Source organism: Mustela lutreola, chromosome 12 (genome assembly GCF_030435805.1).
Source record: "Mustela lutreola isolate mMusLut2 chromosome 12, mMusLut2.pri, whole genome shotgun sequence".
Taxonomy (NCBI): Eukaryota; Metazoa; Chordata; class Mammalia; order Carnivora; family Mustelidae; genus Mustela; species Mustela lutreola.
The window spans coordinates 25215685-25237904 of record NC_081301.1 but is presented as its reverse complement, the minus strand read 5'-3'; the positions used below and the strand labels follow the sequence as shown (position 1 = coordinate 25237904).

At 41.7% G+C, this 22220-nt stretch overlaps 1 protein-coding gene and 1 long non-coding RNA gene across 10 annotated transcripts in view; one reads left to right on the top strand and one right to left on the bottom strand.

Moving 5' to 3' along the window:
* ZNF462 (zinc finger protein 462) overlaps positions 1-21918 on the top strand; it is a 138531-nt gene extending 116613 nt beyond the window's left edge. For 6 of the 9 annotated variants that reach the window (XM_059143327.1, XM_059143326.1, XM_059143328.1 and 3 more), the window contains 3 exons: positions 13370-13502; positions 17716-17839; positions 19067-21918. In XM_059143327.1, coding sequence (XP_058999310.1) covers positions 13370-13502; positions 17716-17839; positions 19067-19274 — 465 coding nt within the window. In that variant the 3' untranslated portion in view covers positions 19275-21918. Of the gene's footprint in view, positions 1-7309; positions 7581-13369; positions 13503-17715; positions 17840-18238; positions 18385-19066 lie in introns of those variants that run through there. The other 3 variants (XR_009346628.1, XR_009346629.1, XM_059143330.1) reach the window with 3 other exon arrangements.
* LOC131813141 (uncharacterized) lies at positions 9554-19110 on the bottom strand. The gene is made up of 4 exons (XR_009346630.1): positions 19040-19110; positions 12836-14504; positions 11530-11621; positions 9554-9677 (listed from the first exon to the last, which is right to left on the bottom strand). It is a non-coding gene; the product is annotated as an uncharacterized LOC131813141 (long non-coding RNA).
* Positions 21919-22220: the final 302 nt, after the last annotated feature.

The following is a 22220-nucleotide window of genomic DNA, read 5'->3' as shown; positions in this document are numbered from 1 at the left end:
ACCACCCCTCCGTAATGAAATGGTTTTGTAGGCACTTTTCTGCTCAGGAATGCATTCATTTTCTAATGTGTCTGCCCAAAACTGAAAGCAGAGAAGAAAAGCTTGAGTTTACCTCACTGAAAAACTTTCATAGCCTTTCTCAGTCAAACTTCCTGGGCATCTCTGCCCCCAAACTCAAAGGGTAATCGCCCATCCATTTCAAACCAAGCTTTCTACATTTTTGCACATGGATCTTATTTATGTAACCACCTCAGATCTTTTTATTATAGTGTTCAAGCCTTTGGGCTGGTATTTTGGGAGAGCGCAAACCAGGAAGATAAATTCTCCCGTTGTTACACAGTTACTGTGAGTCACTGGTGAGAAGGTTAGAACCATACCTGCATGGAACTGAGGACTTCCTGAGCGGGCATGGAAGGTTGGGGCTTCAGGGTATCCATCAGGGCAGTGGATAGTGCCAGACGAGAGGGGCCCAATTTAGAGCTTCTGGAACCAAACAGACCTGACTTTGAATCTTGTCTCCACTGCTGACTGTACAACTTTAGCAAGTTACTTAAATTTCTGTATTTTCTGATTTCTAAATGGGAATCATTTTATCTTCCTCAGAAGTTGTGCAAGATTAAATGAAGTCCTGGTATATCCCACACTTTGATGAGACCCAAGGTGTTCCTCAGAATTGATCTGTGGTACCTATCAGAAAGGCAGTTAAGTTCCCAAAGAACTAAAATATATTTAAAAATCACTAATTATACCTTGCATCTTGGATACTTTTGATGTTATATTTTCACTATGCCATGTTATGTTCTTTAATTTTACTCTTTCTCGTGGCTGACCAGCTTATTAAGTTCAGTGAGCACGTAACAGGCTAAAGAATTGCCACTTCCAGCGTGCCTAATGATGTTCACCATTGTCTCAATTGTTGTTAAGTTTACGAGACTCCTGCTTATTACTGACGGCAGCGCTTTCTCCTGCTTTCTATTTCTCCATTTCTAAATGATGAGAATAAAATGTATGTCGAATTTTTTAAATAACTATCCAAGCACTTTTTTTTTTTAAAGATTGTATTTATTTATGTGAAAGAGAGAGAATACAGCGAGAAAGAGAGAGAACAAATGGGAGGTGAGAGGCAGAGGGAGAGATGGAAGCAGGCTCCTGCTGAGCAGAGAGCCCGATGCAGGGCTTGATCCCAGGACTCCGGGATCATGACCTGAGCCAAAGGCAGACGCTTAACTGACTGAGCCACCCAAGTGCCCCCAGACACTATAAACAAGGATAACAGTGCTGCTGAAATGGAAGTTCTGACTGGTAGGCAGTGACATACACTGGTTAAAAACCATCAATTAAAAAAAAAATTCAATTTATTGGTGATTTCAGCATTTATGAAAGGGATAGGAGTATCATTGTACAATGAGCTAAAGTGACATTTGCTAATCATCCAAATAAAAGTCAAGGACCAAAATGCCTGGGTGGCTCAGTTGGTTAAGCATCTGCTTTAGGTTCAGGTCTTGATCTCAGGGTCCTGGGAGGGAGCCCCAAGTCTGGTTCCCTGCTCAGTGGGGAACCTGCTTCTCACTCTCTTGCTTTACCTACTCCTGCTCTCTCTTTCTCTCTGTCTCTCAAATAAATAAAATCTTTTTTAAAAATGTCAAGGACCATAAGGCAAGAACAAAAAATTAAAGGTGTAAGAATTGGAAGAAATGAGACTACTTGCATTCACAGACAATTCACAGACAAGGTGACTTTGTACATGGAAAAATCTAAGTAATCTGTATTTTTTTTTTTAAAGCTGCAAGGATATTAGTATAGCAAAGTTGTAGGACATAAGGGCAATATGCAAAAATCAATTCCATGTCTACATACTAGAAATGGAAATCAGAAAGTAAGATTTGATTAATTTCATTTACGGTAACATCTAAAAGAATATAATATTTAAGAATAAATTTAACATAGGAACTGTGAAGGCTATACACTGAAAATTACAAGATGTTTTTTTTTTTTTTTAAAGATTTTATTTATTTATTTGACAGACAGAGATCACAAGTAGGCAGAGAGGCAGGCAGAGAGAGAGGAGGAAGCAGGCTCCCCGCCGAGCAGAGAGCCCGATGCGGGACTCGATCCCAGGACCCTGAGATCATGACCCGAGCTGAAGGCAGTGGCTTAACCCACTGAGCCACCCAGGCGCCCCTACAAGATGTTTTTGAGGAAAAATAAGAGAACTCAGTTAATGCAACATATACTGTATTCCTGGATGAGAGGACCCAATATTGGCAATTCTCCCCAAATTGATCTATAGATCTGATGGAATCTCTGTCAAGACCTCTTTTCTTTGATAGACGTTGACAGACTGATCCTACCATGTAAATGCAGAGGATCTAGAATAGCCTAAACACTAAAGAAAAAGAATAAAATTGGAGGACTTCACCCTTCCTTATTTCAAAAGCTATTTTACACCAGAGCATGTGGTATTAGCATAAGGATAGATGCGTGGATCACTGATGCAGAAGAAAAAGTCCGGAAGTCAGCCCCCATGTGGTCAGTTGACTTTTTTCTTTTAACCAAGGGTACCAAGGTAATAAGGGAAGGATAGTTCTTCCACAAATAGTGCTTGAACAGTTGGATACCCACATACAAAGTAATGATCATTGACCCTTAATTCACTCCTAACAAAAAAAATTATGTCAAAATGGATCATAAACTTCAGCCTATGAACTAAAACCATAAAACTCCAGAAAAAGAGTAGAAAATCTCCTTGGATTAAGAGAAATTTTCTTAGATACAATACAAAAGCTACAGACATTAAAAAGAAGAAAAATGAGTAAATTAGATGTCATCAAACATAAATTTCTGCTCTTCAGAAACACTATTAACAAAACAAAAAGGCAAGCAACAGATTGGAAGCAAATATTTGCAAAGTAATTATCTAGCAAAGGTTTTTAACCAAAATATACAAAGAACTTCTACAACTCAATAGTGAGAAGATAAAAACTCAGTTTAGCATGAGAAAAAAATGTGAATAGTCAAGTTACCTGTGAGGATACACAAATGACAAGTGATCACGTGAGCTCGGTAAGATTCATCTAGGAAAACGCAAAATAAGACAACAGTAAGATGTCACTATCCACCCACAAGAACGGCTGAAATTAAGAAGATAGTGCCGAAGTGTTGGCAAGGATGTGGAGAAACTGGAAATCTCATACAGTGTTGGTTGGAATGTAAAATGGCATATTCACTTGGGAGCATTTTGGCAATTTGTTTAAAAGTTAAACATCCACTTGCTGTCTGATCCAGTGAGTCTGCTCCCACATAAATTGGATGGAAAAACAAAATGTGCTATATCCATAAAATGGGAAACTAATCAGTACAAAGAAATGAGGGACTCCTGGGTGGCTCAGTTGGTTGGACCACATGATCCCCAATTCCCGGGATTGAGTCCCACAATCAGGCTCCCAGCTCCCTCTGACCTTCTCCCCTCTCATGTTCTCTCTCACTTTCTCTCTCTCTCAAATAAATAAAATCTTTTTAAAAATACAAATAAATGAGCCTACTGATACATGGAGCAACATGGATAAATCTCAAGAAGATCATGTTAATCAGACAGGAGCTAGACACGAAAGATCACATATTATATGATTCCCTATACATGAAATTTCTAGAAAAGACAAAACTGTGGAGATAAAGCAAGTTGGAGGTTGTGTGGGGCTGGAGGTTGGGAGAGGGATTGCAGAGGTTATGAGGGAACTTCTCAAAGTAAGAGAAGAATTCTTAAATGAAATTGTGGTGAGGGTTGCACAAATGCATACATTTACTAAAACTCACTGAACTATTTATTTAAAACAGATGACTTTTATGGTGAGTAAATTATACCTCATACCTAAAAGATTCAAGTTTCCCAGGACCTGACCCACATAGTAGATCCTCAAAAATGTTAATTTCCTGCAGGCTTTTTTCTTTCTTTTTTTTTTTTTTTTAAATGAACTTGATCCTGGGAACAGATCAATCTACAAGATGCTGGAGATCCAGACTATTGTGTAAACCACCAAAAATAAAGTGCAATAGACTTAGCCATTAGTTCTAAATTAAAGTTTACTTTTCCCTACCCCCACCCAGTAAGACTGTTTTGAGAGCATCGCTCACCCTCTTCTTCCACTAATACCGTGAGGTGATTTGTGTGGTGGAGAGAATCTGCAGAGGAAACTACAAGACCGTAGGATGTGTCTCTCATCAAAGGATGTCATTGAACAGAATTGGATCTCCAAAGCTGAACTGAATTCTACCTGCAAAGCCTGGAGACCTCAGGAATGTCTCTGTCAAGTTGACTAGGCAGAATCCCGGTCCTTCAGGAAGGATCCTTGAAGTCAAATATCCGCTTCTAGTCAAGAACCAGATCCTTGCCTGTGCTGGATGCACGCTGCCCTGTTTATCCTCAGAAGCCCGGGTGCAGTACAAGAGGGATGAGAGCAGCCCTCATGGTGAACATGACGCAACATCTTGTCTTCCTAGACCTTAATCTTTGCACCAGTGACCAAAGACTCACTTGCAGTCTCTTGGAATCTAAAGTAAATAGTACAAGCGATTTAAAATTTTATTTTTCATCCTTCAGTTCTGTTCTTTTCGATCTCACTATCTCTTCTAGAGACAGACTGCTCTATGCCTTCAATCCCTCCCTCTCTTCACACGCGCTTACCCAACGCGCTTACCCACACACACACACTCTGAAGCCCTCCGTTAGTAGCACCGTTTATTAGTAATGCTGGTGAGAGATGAGGACAACAGTTTTAAGGACCTTAAAGTCATGAAGAAGAAGAAAAAAAAAAAAAAAAACCTTCCCCTTCTCACAGTTAAAAAACTCATTTTTTTAAAGAAAGTTTTTAAGTGTATGCGGTACCTTGTTAGTGTTCTTTATAGTTCTGGAGTCTCTTTGCTAGTTTAAGGAACATAAAAATATATTATCTCTAACTTGGTTTGCTCATAAAATTGTCATGTTCGCTATATTAAATTTAGAAGGATAGTCTATTCAGGCAATACACATTCACTAATTGAATTTACTTTGAAATGTTTTTAATTTTTTATACAAATGGAGCCTCAGGCGGCCAAACTAAGGAACTCGGATCTCTTACTCTTACTCTTTGCCGGTTTGGGGGAAGCAGCACGACCTTAAGCTCAGGAGGCATCACCAACATTTCAGTTATGCCAATAAAATTGTTCAGTTTTCTGGACTAGTAAAATCCACAGTGGCAGAAGAGTCCCATAGAACATTTGTGTCCAGCAAAGGAAATGAGAAGAAAGAAAACAAAAGAAACTTCCTTTGATTCCAAATTATAAAACACACCTTTGGCCACATGTTTTGGGACTGCGTTTAATTTTGAAACTGAGTGCCAGCAGCTTTATCTTGATCGACTGAGGATTGATCCAAGCTGGAGGTTTCTCCTGAAGATTACATCACATCAGTTCCGCTTTTCGTTATAGTAGTCTTGTTTCTTGATTTGTTGACCACAGCCCCCGTTTCTTTCATGGATTTTGGACATAAGAAGTAAATGTGGAAAGAGCATTTTTCTGACCATTTTTCCGAGGGATGTGCCTGGTCGAACCTTACATGGTATTTTTTAAGTAGACATTTGAAGATGGTCTTTGCCTGTAACTTTTGAAATTATCCACTAAACTCTCCAAACTGAACGGCTCCTGCTAAAACTTACACTTAACGAGTCTCCATCTTGCCATTGGATGCAACGTCCTTAAAATGGAAACCGTGTTATTTATCTGTCTTTTCTTCCAAAATCTAGTCATGGTACCCTGCATACAGTAAAGTTTCTGATAGCTGTTTGCTAAATAAATCAGTGTACAAAATCACTTTTCAAATCAAATATTTTAAATATCCTGTTTGTTCATATAAGCAAGAACTGACAGCACCAGCCACACGTTGCCCTCTGGGTTTCAAGTTCAGGATATTCGCAACAGCTCTGTTGGCCAGCAACAGGGTTCTTTGACTTTCTTAATGATGCCTTTCACTGGGCTTTCTTGAGTACTGGTGACTGCAGTTATCCTGAGATGCTCAAAATGACTTGGTTTTGTCTGGGTTTCTGCTAAGTTAGGTCAGCAGAAGCGTGTTTTCTGCTTCTGGCTTAGTAATTACAAAAGAAAGTAGATATTCCCCTTGACTCCTGTGCTCTGTACCTTCCTGGGCACTCTTCCAACCTCTACTCTTACTGTTCTTAGAAAGGTTTTTATTTTGAAGAAAAATTTTCAAAAGATTCTACTCCTCTATTCATCAAATTTTGGAACATTATAGTCACAGTACTTTTTTCTGCTGCCTTCTTGTGTTCAGTTGGTATCCCGTGGGTAATTTTTACACATTTTGTACATAATTTTGCATTTCTGCAGATGATTTGCATAATAATGGGGAAAGCTGGAGCCTTGTCCTCTGAAGATGTGAGTTCTAATTCTGGCTTTATCACTTAGCTTCTTGTGTGTTGCTTCCCTTATTTACAAATATAAAAGGAAACACTTACCTCTCTGAGTAGCCATAAAGGTTAAGTGATCCACGTGAAAACGACTAGATTAACTTTTAGCACATAATAGATATTTGGTAAGAACTGAAAATCTTTTAGAAAATGTTCAGTCTTATTAGCAAGCTAATTTTTATCACTGGGTACGACATTACGAAGTTCTTTATACTCTATGATCTCCCGTGGTTTTTATGTTACCAGTAAATTCAAACAGCATTACTGTGTGTCAGTGAGAGGATCGATCTTATACTCTATACTGAGCATATAAAGCTAAATAGGAAAGAGTTGCCACCTTGGAAGAATTTATAACCAAGGAGGGGAAACAAACTTAAATAAAGAACCACAAGCCAGCATGTTAAATGCTTGATAAAGGTACCTGCAAAATAAGACAGCAGCACAGCATATATGGTGTCATGGCTTATCTCCCATAGAACTTTAATACACTTAGCTGAATATCCCTTCTAAAAGCTTTTATGAGAGCTCTGATCAAAAGGCTCTGATCCGAGAATTCAAGATTTTTACCTGCACCTTGGACCATCTTCCTCCAAGAAATCGTAGAGATGATGTTTTGCTTTCCCTGATTTCATTCCCATTCTGACTTTCCAAGAGAGGCAGAGATCGCTGGGTCGACCACCTGATAGTGTAAGTTAGAGGTTGGCAAACCCTGGTCCATGGACCAAATCCGGGCCCCTGCCTGTTTTTCTGTGGCCCACCAGTTAAGAAGGGTTTTGACATTTTTTAAATGGTTGAAGAAAATCAAAAGAGTACTATTCCATAACATGTGAAATTATATGAATTTCAAACTCCAGTGTCCGTCAATGCGGTGGTCTTGGAACACAGCCGTGCTCATCCATTCCCATACTGTCTGTGGCCGTTTTCAAGCTGCAGCAGCAGGTGAGTCACTGTGACAGAAACTAGACGGTCCGAAAGCCCAGAATACTTGCTTATCTGGCCCTCTGCAGAAAGTGTGCCCACCCGTGCCATAAGGCCTTTAAAAATCTTTGCAGTGCTACACGTCCTCGGCGTGGGCCTGAGATGGGCATTTCTGATGTACAAGGCAGTTTCTCCATATTCTCTGGTGTCACTTTCTCTGCAAATAAAAAATGTTCCCTCTGGCCTTTCTTTTTTAACATGAACAGGCAGTATTAGGTGATGTGCTCAGCCTGACAGCATGTCCCTTTGAAGGTACAGATGTTAAGTGAGAAGTGGGGAGAGCTCTGGAAACATGGAGGGATTCTTCTTGATCACAGTCTCCCCCATTTAACGTCGGCTAAGTAATGTGAGGACAGGGGTGTCCGGTTTCCTGCTTTCGTTAGCCAGCAAGTTCACACCAGTCTTTCCTGTAAGACTGGGTTTGCCGCCGTAGTATGAAAATGCATGTTCAACTTGGTAGTATTTGTAAATCATGGAATGCTTCTCCCATAGAATAAGCCTCAAGTATGGAAATTCGTTCATCTGCTAGGGAAATGCATTCACTCTGCTGCATGGCTACAAACCAAGACGCAAAAGGACACACACAGGTGTGGAGCTTGACTACCGAGCGTGAGCTCAGAAGGGCTAACAGTGTCGGCTCTCCATTGTTAACGGGGAACGCTTCTTGCTGGTTGTTGGCACTTTTTCCCACATTCTTAGTGGCCTTCACAGGGGACTTTGGATTTGCAGGCAATCACAAGTAACTTCCACGGGATATAAGGCTCTCTATAGTTTTATAGTCCAAGGGATTTTGTATTTGAACAGTCCAACCTTCAAACACACATACGGTTACTTCTGCCTTCCAAAGGCTCCGAGGAGCCAGATTCTAAATCTCAAACTCTTAGCTTTGCTGTTTCTCCCTCTATTGTGGACCTTTTGGGATACAAGGTAATACATTTCTGTGTACCTCCAGAGAAAGAAGGGACTTTCCCTCAGTGTGTCCTCCAATCTCCAGGTTCAGAAAGTAACTCACTGCTATGATCCCTGTAGAAGCCAACCCAGACATCAGTTGGAACTTGAGTAAAAGTCCGTTTGATCCTATAATTTCACATCTGGCAATATAGCCTATAAAATTAAAGCTAAACGTGAAAGAAATTGTATAATTTATATACAGTAAGATTTATTATTGGTTTCTAACACTAAAAAGCCAGGGATAGCCAAAGGTAAACTCATGGGAGGAGTCAGGTAAACTATAATCTTATTTACTTAATAAGATACATATGGAGTGATTAAAAATGATATTCATACAGAGAATATTTATACCATGCCATGCATTAAAAAAGGCAGGATACCCACTTGTGTGTTTTAATACAATTTCAGCAATTAAATACCCTACGCATGGAGAGCGGGATTACGGAAGTACAATACCTTGTTGACAGTCGTATGTGTAAGTAGTCAGACTTGAAGCTTTTTCTGCTCCCCAGTTATTCTATGTGACCTGTATAGGAACGAAAGATACACTGCGTTAGAAGGAAGGCCTGTAGTAGGCAAGAGGTGAGCGCAGCAGCCGCTCTGACAAACATGGCCAACCAGCTGTGAATGAGAAGTAGAGTGTCCGTCTGTCCTCATGGAGCTTGCAGCTCACTGGGGGCGGCAGGCCATAAACAATCAACCCCCGAATGGGATGAACTATAAAAGGGGAGGGGAGAGCATGTGGAAGCGGAGAGTAAGGATAATCTACCTACAAGGAGTTTAGGGAAGGTCCCCCTGGTGTAGTGACACAGAAGCAGGGCTGGAAGACAGGAGTGACTGTGTGAACGAGACCGCAGAATTGCAGGCAGAGAGAAGGGGCATGTGCAGAGAAAGGCCCATAGTTAAGAGCACGGCGTATCCTGGAAACGTCCATGAGTTCAGGGTGGCAGCAGTGGGCTGTAAAAGATGAGCCAGGGTGAGAAGAGAGTTGGCCATTTCTAACTACAGTGAGAAATTCAGATTTTACCCTGTCCTCAGGGCAAGCAGAAACTGACATGAGTAGATTTACATATTTATTTTTACTCTCAGATCACACTGGAGAATCAATGCAAGAAGGGGCAAGAAGGCATGCTGGGAAAGCAGCAAGGAGGGAGGGGGCGGGGAGCTTGCCTTATTCCAGGTAAGATGGTGGCTCCACGGCGCGGCAAGGGGGGTACCTAGAGAGTAGGATGCCAAGTGAAACAAGTGCGACCGAGAAGACAAGCACCAAATGATTTCACTTATATGTGGGATCTAAAAAACAAGCAAAAAGAAAAAGAAAAAGAAATAGACCGATAAATATAGAGAACTGATGCTTGCCAGGGAGGAGTGTGGTGGGGAATGGGCACAGTGGGTGAAGGGGAGAGGGGGAGAGAGGCTCCTGGTTGGGGAAATGAGTCAGTGGCAGGGATGGGGGGAACAGGATGGGGACTACAGTCAATGGTACCGTAATAGTAATGCATAGTGTTCAGCAATAGCCACACTGGTGGTGAGCAGAGCTTACTGTAGAGACCAGTCACTAATGGTATGCCCAAAACTAGTGTACATTCTGTGTTGACCGTATCACAATTTTTAATATCACTTTTTTAAATGAATATGATAAAGTCCTACTATCTTTGAGAAATAATTAAAATTCCAAATAATAGTTCAAAAAAAATTTTTTAATGCAGGAGGGGGCCCCTGGGGTAGCTTAATGAGTTAAGCATCTGACCCTTGGTTTCAGCTCAGGTCATGATCTCAGGGTTGTGGGACCAGGCCCCATGTGAGGGCTCAGTGAGGAGTCTGCTCAAGTTTCTCTTTCCCTCTCCCTCCACCCCTGCACTCACTTGCTGTCTCTCAAATAAATAAATCTCTTTTTTTTTTTTAAGATTTTATTTATTTATTTGACAGAGATCACAAGTAGGCCAAGACGCAGGCAGAGAGAGAGGGGAAGCAGGCTCCCCGCTGAGCAGAGAGCCCAATGCAGGGCTCGATCCCAAGACCCTGAGATCATGGCCTGAGCTGAAGGCAGAAGCATTAACCCACTGAGCCACCCAAGCACCCCAAGTAAATCTTTTAAAATAGATGAATGAGTGAATGAATGAATGAATGAATGAATGCAGAAGGAGTCTTCCTTTTGTATTAATACTAATACTGGATGGCTGATTGGGGATTTAAAGTTTAGTAAGAGCCCAGCACTATAAACAGTTTTTCTTTTAAAATCTTCTAATTAAGTGGCAAGATTTTTAGTTTTTAGTGTAGTAAATCTTTTAATTACCTAACAAAGCCTTTAGAAATCTCCAGGACAGATAAATTCTGGGTTAGCCCTGGATGAACGTCATATCGCGGAAATACCATATATTCTTTTAAAATTGTGCCGAACCCAAGATGTTTCCCAATGAAGGAATGATGGTAATGGGAAAATGAAAAACCCAGAAGGGGGAAAAGAAAAAAATAACATTTGGTTTTGTGACAGATCTCCTTCTGTCACCATGAGCTCGTTGAGAAGCAGGGGCTTCTATACCTTGCGTGGGGCCCGGGCAGGGAGGGGGTGGAGGTATCCTTGCGGAAGGAAGGAAGGAAGGAAGGAAGGAACAAGTAAGTGGACCAATGAATACATATGGATTACAGAAGGTGTTTGAGGATCTTCTTGACCTTTCTTGGTTTGGTTATTTTCATTTCCTGGCAGGGGTCGCCACTCACACCTCTTACACACACCTGCTGACGCCCCGGCTAGAGATGGAAAGTGGAGGGAAGAGGTCAGAAAAGGCTCCCTTCTATGTACTGGTCACTTAAGGATGTGTTACTTCACACATATTTCAAAGTTAGGTAAATTGGAACCTTGCCTCGTTTTCCTGAAAAACTGGCAACCCAGAAAACTTTTTTATTCAAATATTTGTCATAAATGCTATTTGGTTAAAATGTAGAGTTTGTGGCTAAACATAACTTCATAAATATGCATTTACGATGCTTGTTCTAAGCGTTTCCAAAAGCCAAGATTGGAAAAGGCCACATTCCCAGAAAGGAGAAGGAAACTGCATTTTGGGGAACTATTGTGTTTCGGGTAGTGTGCTGACCTACCCTTTTAACGAATGGGGACACGGAGGGTGGCTGTTGAGCAACTTACCCACAGTCATGTGGTTAATAATGACAGACTCTGAACTTGAACTCAGATCTGTCAGACTTCAAAGCCCATCCATGCTCCTTGTTCTCTTTTTGCTTTTATGTCATAAAAACAAAGAAAAGTCAATATGGGTCTGTAGGAGTGAGGCGTAGTAGAAAAATCCAGATAGGAAGGTGCTGTAAGCAAAAGCTCTTTGAAGACTGTTCCTGTGAACAGGAACGAGAAAGAGAAATAAAGATTCTGAACTCGACTCTTCCTCCTTGTTGGCACCTTCGTCTACAAATTTTTAATTTTAATTAATTTTGCAAATCACCAAAATAAGATGTTGCCTTCCCTGAGTGCTTAGCATTGAGGACTGCAAAAACATCTCTCCGTCCTCACGTTGACTTATTCTCGGAGTTCAGTGTTACCTGATTTCATGAACCGCATTATTACAGTTAGATCAATCCATTGTTTCTCTCATTTTAAAAGAGCTTTTATTCTGAGTTTTCGTCCTCTTTTTCAATGCTGCCTACCTTCTACAGGATGTTGTTGGAGCAATATTAAGTCTTTTCTCAGGACTGTCTTATTGGCCCTGGTACTCGGAGTCTCTTTCACTACCATTTGTCACAGTTGATGAGGATGTTCCCATCTGCCAGGCATATGGAATTGGTGGTGCTCAGCAAATCTTTGTTCCAGTCTGGTCCCAGAGGGTATTTTGGGATTATCTTGTAAATTCTCCCTTTCCTCTCCTATGTCCTCAATATGTTCTATCTGTATTGTAGCAGCTATGGAAATCTACCTTTGAGTCTGATTAATAATGCCTGCTTTCCCACTTCAACTAAACTGTGAGCCTCTGGAGGCCAGGACTGGGTCTCTTTCATCTTTGTGGGTCCCTTTCCTGACCCCCAACAGGGGGAGCACAGCACCTTCCACAGAGGAATAAGCCCATCACCGTTGCCTGTGGGCTGGAGACATTGTGTAGGCTTGAGTTCATGCTAACCTGTCATTCCTAATAATTCTATACACACAACTGGAGAGGTTCTGAAAATAGATTAGTCAAGAAGGTGAATTTTGTGCTACTGCCAATGTGAGACCCCTAAACATAGCCTCATTATAAAGTTTTCCCAGTGTGGATTTCCCTTGGGCATTATTTGGAAGAAAGCGTGGATTCCCACATTATTCTAACCACGTTTTACATAAATAAAAATCAGCCATAGTTAACACTTAGAGGGCTTTTAGGGGTTACTCTAGATTTTTTTTTTTTTTTTCAGGTAATCCCAGCCTTAATCGACAGGTTATGGCCTGCTTCAAAAACAGTAATACTCACAGTAACGGTGTTGTCTTCCATATACGGAGTTGGGAGTCCAATAGTAGTCATCTGGCTTAAGCTGGGGCCCCACAGCCTCCAGGCTGATAAGATCATGTAGAAGAAGGTTCTGACTCTCGTGATAGTTTTCAGGATACTCACAGAGCCTCTTCGCCTCCAGAGGTATTTGAAATTTGGTAGTTTACAAAAGTTACACCTTTGAATTCAACTCAAAAAGAGCATTATTGGACACCTACTCTGTACCCCAGGCTTTGTGATACTTTGATTTCCTGCCAGCTGGAGCTCGTGTTTTTTGCTGCATATGGTGAGGAAGGTCCAGTGTTCCTTTAAAAATGTTGGAACAAGAGGGTAAAGGACAGATCCACCCTTGGAACAGCCCAAGAGAAGAAAAGAGCTTCTTGGGCACTGGTGTTGTTTGGTCCTGGTTCCAAAAACACGGTCAAGAGAAAGTGGTGGTAGAAAAATCTCTCCCCCGGGGAGAGCCCTCTTCGGTCTGTGGCTCATGATTCTGTTATTCATTTGGACCTTTTTCAGGTGAGCCGTAATTTTGAGCTGGTTGGACGGGTTAACTTGGATCAGCTGGAACAGATGAAGGAAAAGATGGAAAGCTCCAGCAGTGAGGACGAGGACAAGGAAGAAGAAATGAGCAGCAAGGCTGATGACAGAGGTTAGTCTCAGCCCTGCCCTTGGAGGCCCAGATGGCATGTAGCACGTCCATGGTGAGACAGAAGGGAGGCAGAAGGTTGTTGGAGGAGAGGCAGAAGGAATGATCCTTCTTAGTTAAGTAGCAGAACAGACTGACTTAAGAAACATGTCAGGGGCCATCTTCATAAACTATTACCAGCTATAGGAACTCCAAGGAAAACAGACATTTTCTAACTATAGCTATATGTTTGTAAAAAATACATGGGGATGATTTGTTTTTAATAAGGAAAATTGGTGTCTAGGGAATCTTCACAGTAAGGACAGGCAGACAGTGAGACAGGACACTGTAAAGCTGTGGGGGAATGTGAAAGAAGTTTCCGTTGGGCACTTAGGTAATATTACTGCTGCTGGGGCTAAAATTGAAGCTGGGGGGGCAGGAGAGCCTGCGAAAGACTTGAGCTCTGGGCTTTTCTAGAAGTCCCTCTGCCTGGTTCCTTAACCCCTTGCTGCTCTTTTTGCCCTGTGAAGAGGGAGAAAGAGGCCAACAGTTTTCATTCAACCACGTGTTTTTAGGGAAAGGTTTTGTGGGATTTTTCTACTAGTTTTCCAGTTTCCTCTGAGTCTATAATTACTTTCAAAATAAAGTTTTCCAGAAGTATATTTAGCTGTAGATATACATTTATATGGTCGAGAGTTGGTGTTCTATTGTTCAGCATAGCACATTGTGGAAATCCTGGGACAGTGCATATCAGAATATGGGTTTGGGATCTGTTAGGTTGGTTATTGCGGATTCATCAAAAGCACATGGTTAACAAATGTGAAAAATAAGCATAGATACAAGAAGAATGATGTTAGTTACCAGCATCGAGCTTCCTTACGTGCCAGATCCAGTGTTGGTGGGTTTTATAGAACCCTTTTTCTGTCATCTTCTATAATGTAAATGGTTCTGCAGTTGGCCGCTGGGATCTGGCTTAGAGTTGTGGAAGGCTTGGATGAGATCATGTACAAGACACCAGCCTAGTTCCTGGAAGTAACCACCACATAAATGATAAACCCTGCAATGTATATGGTATTACTAGCATTTTACAAATGGGGAAATAAAGACCCAGAACATTTAAGCACTCAAAGGAAAGGAAAAATATATCATAACTTGGAGACTGAATTTGGGTCTTTTGGCTCCAAAGGCAAGATCTCTGCACTACATCCCCAGTCCACGTCCCCAACCCCTTGGGCAGTGGAATGTTCTTCATCTCAGGAGACCTAACCGTGAACCCCCTTTGGGCCTCAACTCTGAGGTACACTTCTACAGAGTATCTTTGTTTTTCCTCCTTGCTCTGTCTGCAGGCTTAAGAAAGCCTGGTTGGTGGCCATTTCCCTCAGAGATTCTCCCGGTCCTTTTTCCTGACCTGCCCCACTCCCACTCCATTCCTAGCATGACATCATAGCAGGAGACCACAGGTTTGCCATGTGAGGGGCCAGTTAGGCCCCTCAACCCCCACTCCCACCCACCGAAGACAACAGCAGGGACTGCCAGCTCTTCAAAGCCCCTGTGCCTATGGTCAGCCTGAAAAAGGAACTGACGGAGAACACAGCCTACCATTCTAGGTTGACTGCCCTTGTCAAGTCACAACTTTTATTAGGAGAGTCCATAATGATCCATTTCTTGCAAGGAAAATGGCTATGATCTGAGGAAGCATGGTTCCTATTTTTCTCTCTCTTTTTTTTAAACATTTTACAAATATGTTCTTAGTGATGAATTCTTTAACGTCTGTGCACTGTTACCAGAGTTCTCTGGAAGAGGATGCTTTTGACAGAGGGTACAGAGGCTCCTTTTGCTTCATGATGCTCTGTGCCCTGCTGTTCCTCTCCAGGAAATAAATTATTCCTCGTTGGATGCTATGGCTTTTTTTAATCTCTGAAGCTGAGCACATACGATTTTAGAGGTTATAAGCGCGGCAGAGGCAAGAACCCCTTTTAGTCCTCCCCTCCTCTGTGATTCCTCCTAAGTGAAAGCATTGTAAATTAGAAAAATAGATGGCCGTTAGGGATGGGGGGCACCAGGCAAATTCCCTTGCTTGCCTATGCCCTTCGCACGGGTACTGGGGCATCAGACCAGTTCAGTTTTTGACTGGAAAGAATTTCATGGTGTCTGGTTGCTTCTCATCGGAAAGTGCAGTATCCACATTCGTGAGCGCTAACCTCATAGGGAAAAAGTCTTGGGGTGGCGGAGCATGTATTCCTCTCTGAGGGTAGGGGATTTACGTGAGTAACTTCTACTGATGCTAATGGGCTTTCCAAGCCTACCCCCCATCCCCCTCATGATTCTTGAAAGAACAGCCTCCTTTGTCTCATCTCCTTTGAATCAATTTTCCACCATCTAGGTATATCCTTGCCAACAAGAAGAAATGGCACACAGTAGCCTCGGGGTGTTTTTGCCAGACGGTCTGTCTTCTAGGAGTAGAGCGGGAGGTGGCTTTAGCACAGCTCTCGGGAGTGATGGAGAGCTATTTGATGTGTGACAGGTAATGACTGGCCTCCTCCTTTGAGGATGAAACAGCATGAGCCATTGGAAAGAATAGATGACTGGTTTCATGTTTCCTAAGGGTAAAGGAGCAAATGTGCCAGGAGTATGCCCCTCATTGGCAGTGTAGACTTTGATCAGGCACACTCAGTTTGGGGGGCTCATGTCCTTGTAGCTCCCCCCACTCCCTGCACTCTCTCCAGCACGGGAACCGGAGACTGACCACGGCCACACCACAGGTCCTGCCTAGGCAGCTCGGAGGGAATTTAAAAGAGAAGAAGCGAGGCATGAAGAAATCAAAATTAACCCAAGCAGAATCCTCCCCACCCCCTCTCATTATGCAGTTGGGAGGAGTCAGGAAGGCATTCTGTTGATTTCTTGCCCAAGATAATCCCTGCTAAGGAATTAATGCGCAGAGCAGATGGTGCTGTCTCATTTCCAATGAAAAGAATCAAGGAAGATAGTCTGTGCAATTATTTTTAATGGCTTGTGTGGTGATCTTCTTAATTTGTGAGAAAATGTTTCATCTTTTGTTAAAACTGGCCCCATTCACATAGCTTTTTGTGCTAAAGATTAAGGCAGCACAGAGACACCTATCCTGTTATCATCATCCTGAGGATCTTATTAGATGGAGTATTTCAACCAGGAGACACACCCCCCCCGTACCGTCTTGTACGTACAGGCACAGAGCGATCTGCTATGGAGAGATGATGGACATTTCCCTTCCCCTGCCCTGCCTTCACTTTGCAGCGTGGCTGCAGGCCTGTCTCGGTCCTGCCATTTATTCCCCTCGGGAAGGTGGGCCCTCTGTGGCATAATGAAAGACATAAGGGCTTGGGACTCAGGAGAACACAAAGGCCATATGAGCTCTCATCTTTGAGTTTGCCAGGGGGAGTGGTCTGTAAAAAATTAGCTGGCCGGTCCACTGTTTTTCAGTCCCCTAGCATGTGCCCAGCGCCATGGAGAAAACAAAACGACAGTCAGTGTTTGATGTTGACAACAGGCCTGTCCAGAAATGTCTATACCCCCATATTCACAAGTACCACTGACAGGGGAAGATGCCAGCAGCCGGCCAGGGTCCCTCACCAGCTCAGGACATGTTTTCACACACCAGCCTCCCTGTTGGCCAGGATTCCCGTTCACGCTAGGTTCTTCGCTCTCAGCTCCCATTCAGGGCCCGTAGCTACCCTGTGAGGTACGGATTAGGACATCCGTGAAAGGTGAGCGCAAGCTGTGAGCCCCCCGGCCTTACTTGGAACCAGCTGAAACTCTGAAGTCTGCTACGCGGAAGCTGGTCCAGTGTGTCTGTGTTCTTTTTAGCGAGCAAACATAAACCTGTGTGGGATAGGAAATGGATAGTCGCTAACCTGGGAGTCACTGACAGAGCGTCCCTGAAGGGGGAGATGCAGCAGACAAACCTGCTGAGACACTATTGGGAGTTCTTTGGGCCAGAAAACCCCAGATTATTTGTGATGGGAGCAGCTGGGGCCATGAGGAGGCATGGGGAGGCTGGGGGCCTGGGAACCAGGGGTGGTTCTTGAGAACTAGCCAAGAAACACCTCTAGGTGAGAAGCCAGGAGGAAAAAGAGTAAGGCATCTGGAAATGGCCTTCACGGATGGTTTTACAAGTGCAGGTCCTAATGAATGTGGACTTAACTCTTCTGCCCCCTCCCACAGCAAGCACACAGGTAACAATTCTGCTTTCTCCTCACAGATCTGATGAGATTTTCCGACCATGGGGCTGCTATTAACACCGAGAAACGTTTTCCGTGTGAATTTTGCGGACGGGCATTTTCACAGGGCTCTGAGTGGGAAAGGCATGTGCTGAGACACGGCATGTAAGTTGAGCCATCCCAAGCCATCACTTGCCCAGAGAAGTGAGAATTGGCAGGGAGAGCAGGTTCTTTTTGTTTTGTTGTGGTTGTTGTTGTTTGTGGGGTTTGGGGGGCGGGGGTTGGTTTTTTGCGGTGGTGGTTGTTGTTCCCCTCACAATCCATAGAGCCTTCCATCTGTGTCACACTTCTGGGCATGGGAGGAGAGGCAGCTGTCAGGAACTAGGTTTTGTGCTTTTTTGTTGATTTTTTTTTTTTTTTTAAACGGTCACCCAGACACAAGTCAAATGAGAAAAAAATCATCTTTATGAATGACAAATCCCACCCAAGTCCTCGCGTGGAAGTTTAGTGCTATTCTTCAGCCAGTGTCCCTTCAGCTTTCATTAGCATGACATTCTCTGATAGAGCGTGGACCGGGGTCAAAAGATCTGGCTTCTGTTCCTGCCTCTGTGATGACTCATTCCCTGAGTGGCCTTGAACATGCCCTCGCACCTCTTGGTGCCTTCAGTGCTCTGCCTCGGGGACAGAGCCAGCTTCTGCCTGCCTCCCAGGTAGGTGGGAGCATACCCATAAAACACTTGCAAGATCCCTGAACATAAAATCGTCCTCTAGACAAGGCACTCTTAGCCCACGAGACAAAGAGAGAACCTAGGAGTTAGTTAGTACTCAAGTAGAAAATGCCCCGGAAACCCCAAGCATCTAAACTTCAGAGAAGGTAACTAAACTTCCCAAACCATGGGTTCCATCTTCAGGTTTTTGTTCTTTGTTTCTGTGATTTGTTTCTGAACCTGTCCATTAAATCTTCACCTGAGTTCCTCTTTTTATTTAGTCTTATTAAATATGGCCAGTCTCCAAGCTTGTGAGTTCCACCGATGAGCTTGAGCAAAAACGGTTCTCACTACTACCACTTGTGACCTGTGACCAACCCAGTAGATGAGGGAACATAAAATAATCATGTTAATGTGTCCACATTACACATGGTGTAATTAAAACATAGTATAATAATGGCTACTTTTGTAGATTCACATCTTTGATAAGAGGCCAGAAAGACATGTCCTAAGCATAACAGGTAGCAAAGATAAATCACTGGCAATTTAGTCCTACATTCGTGGCATTTATGCAAAGGAAACCCCAAGGTCTTTTTAGGAGCAGGGAAATAAGGACACTTTTTTGGTTTAATTGGAAAAAAAAAAAATGCATACTCACCTGTCTCTCCCATCAATGTTTTTCCAGGGCGTTGAATGACACCAAGCAGGTGAGCAGAGAAGAAATCCACCTGAAAGAGAGTGTGGAGGACAGTATTAAGATGCCCTCTATAGAGGAAAAGGAAGATGACGAGGCAATCGGGATAGACTTTTCCCTAAAGAGCGAAACAGTAGCCATTTGTGTAGTAGCTGCTGACAAATCTCTCCTGGAGAATACAGAGGCCAAAAATGAATAAGCGTTTGGTGAAATTCTTAATCAAACCGTACTTGAACCGTGATGAGAAAGTGGGAGGGCCAGCTTGGGCTGAGAAGGGGGGTGGACAGAAAAGAAGACAGAACAAAGCTGCTTTTTAGGACTGAACAATCTATTTTCAAAGCACTGGTACCTGTGTGAATGAGTATGTAAATTAAAGTTATTTAAATGGTTGGAATATGTGGCTCCTTTTCCATCACTACACCTATTCTTCCGGATCTCCATCATGGAAGTGTCATTTGTTGTGGAATATGGAAGCACCTCCCGTGTGCACGGTGTGCTCTGTGGCGGTCTTGGACAGGATGTGGAAACAGAAGCTCCATGACAGTAAAAGACTTCTCTTAGGGGAACAACTTTTTGACGCACATCTTTTGGTGCGTTTTTCTAGTTTTAATACCTTAAGCTTTTTCAAGACCTAACTGCAGCCGCTTTGGGAAAAAACAAACAAAAAAAACACAAAAAAATCAAAAACAGAGAACAAAAAACTGCTTTGCATAAAACAGTCACCTGTTTCCTAGTACCTCAAACTTAACCAAGGGAATTCTCTGCATTTGTCAGTACTACCTGTCGTCGTCGTGGTTAAATGTAGAGAGAACTGCTGGGCAAGACGGTGAATGGAGAAAAAAAAAGAGAGTTTTAAAGAAAGGAACACAAATTGTGCTTAAAATCCCCACGTGGGTTTTATTTCTTAAAATACTGTGATTTTTTTAATTATTTTAGTAAAAAACAAAACAAAAAAAAGAAACAGACTTTAATTATTAGATAACTGTTTGTGAATTGTCATCCTTTATTCCAGGTAAGCTGTTTATTAGTGTTCAACTATAATTTAGAATTTGGTAGATTCATGTGAGCTAATTTTACGGTGACTGTGGAGTTTTGTTTGCCATATGTTTATTTTCTATCAATTTGAGTGTTACAAACACAGCACAATTCAGTTTTGACATAAATTGTTTTTTGTGTGCGTGTTATTGTTTTAATTTGGGGGCAAGGGAGATTTAGGTTTTTTTTGTGAATAGGAATGTTTTTATTTTAAAACATGGAAATAACAAAGAGGTTAGCTTTTTTTTTTTTTTCCCTTAATTTAACTAAAGAACCAAACTTTTTGGCACAGCTATGCAGCTTGTGGGCCAGATGAGGAAGTCCTCTTCACCCTTTTGTTGCTCGTCAAATTAACACATTATCCGTCTCACACAAATAATTTGTTAGAATGGGCTGGCTTTTGTGTGTGATTTTGAAATCTGTGTTCAGTTTTTGTTTGCATTGTGTTTGGGGGAGGGTTTTTCATTTATTTTTATGGGACAAGGGGATGTGCTAGAATCCCATCTCTTTGGTGAGAGTGGACAAGAAATACTTATATCCTACATGGAGCCTGGAGAACTACTTTTTTTTTTTTTTAATCTAGCTGCCAGCTGCTCTGTTTCCCCATATTAGCTTTTTCAGGAGGGAGCAGCTTAGACTAAATCTAAGTCTACATTTATAATATGTTCTGATTGTGAACAAAAGGTTTCATTCCAAAAAAGTAGAAAAGAACTTTTTTTGAAGCCTAGGTTATAGAGAAGCCTGTGTGTGTGTGTGCTTTGATGCGTGTGTGCTCTTGTGCGTGTGTGTGAGTCCTTTGGTTTTCATGTTTTGTTTTGTTTTTGTTTTTGTTTTACTTGGAAGGGTTGTGGGGGGGGGGGCGGGGGGAGAAAGGGACAGGGAATTGCTGAGATGACAGTGTCCCACACAGCTTCAAATAAAATCCATGGAAAGATACTGCATTTGTGGAATAAGTGCTTACTTGAAAAGCATGTTCTTCTTTTATTTTCTTGCTGTTAAGAAATTTTATTTGTAGGGTGTTTGTTTTAATTTAATTTTTTTTTTTTTTAGGGATGGGGGCCATCATGTGGAAACCAGAAAATGGGGAAAGTGTGATCTAGACAAAGATAACATTTTATGTTCATATTTGTTTTTAATTGGCCTCATTTCAAATGTATTAAACAGTTCCATACCTGGATTGGGTGTTTGTAATGGTTACCAAAAAAAAAAAAAAAAACAAACAAAAAAAAAAAAAAAAAAAAAAAAAAAAACCAACAACAAACAAAAAAAAAAAAAAAGAAAGAAAAAAAGGAAAAAAGGAAAGAAAAAGGAAAAAAAGAAAATAATTGTGACATGCTTTTATCACTACTTTATTTTTCAAATAACATGTAAATATTGTAATCCATTGGATTTTGTTTTGCTAACCTGTTAATAAAAATATGGGACCATTATCCTTTTAACAGGGCTAGAATGTCATTTTTTTTTTGTTTTCAAACATATACCTGATATTTTGTGGCCGCACATTTTGGATGCATTATTATAATTCTGTTGACTGTAATGACATAGAATTTACAACTTTTTTTTTTGTTTAATTTATACAGAGGACATTTTTTTTCAGAGCTTGAGAGAAGAAGATAAATAGCAAAATGAGAACCTGTTGACTCCAATAATCAGTGTTTCCCGATACTTGATAGGAGAGAGGGAGATTCTGAGTTCTTGAAGCCAAGGGTTTTAAAAACAACAAAAACACAAGTAGGTTATTCAAGTTGTTTGCAACATACATTTTTGTAATGAAATGTGAGAAATTAATAAAGAATTTTTTTCACATGCGTCTATGTGCATCTGTTGTAGATCATTTACAGATATGAAATGTAGGAATAATAACATAGTGTTGCCTTCACTGCATGTACAGGAGAGCTAATTGAAGCCATTGAGCCTATACAGGTATGGAAAACAAAGGTCCTATTAAAGTGAGGTGTGAGCTGGGATTTTAAAAGTTAACATTTCTGCTCAGATATGTATCACCAATTGGATTTTTATAGAGGAATGTTCTGCATCAAAAATGTAAATCAAAATGGTGTGTGAAGGTTTAGAAAGAGGAAATACTAGTGATTAAATGTTGTCTGCGGAC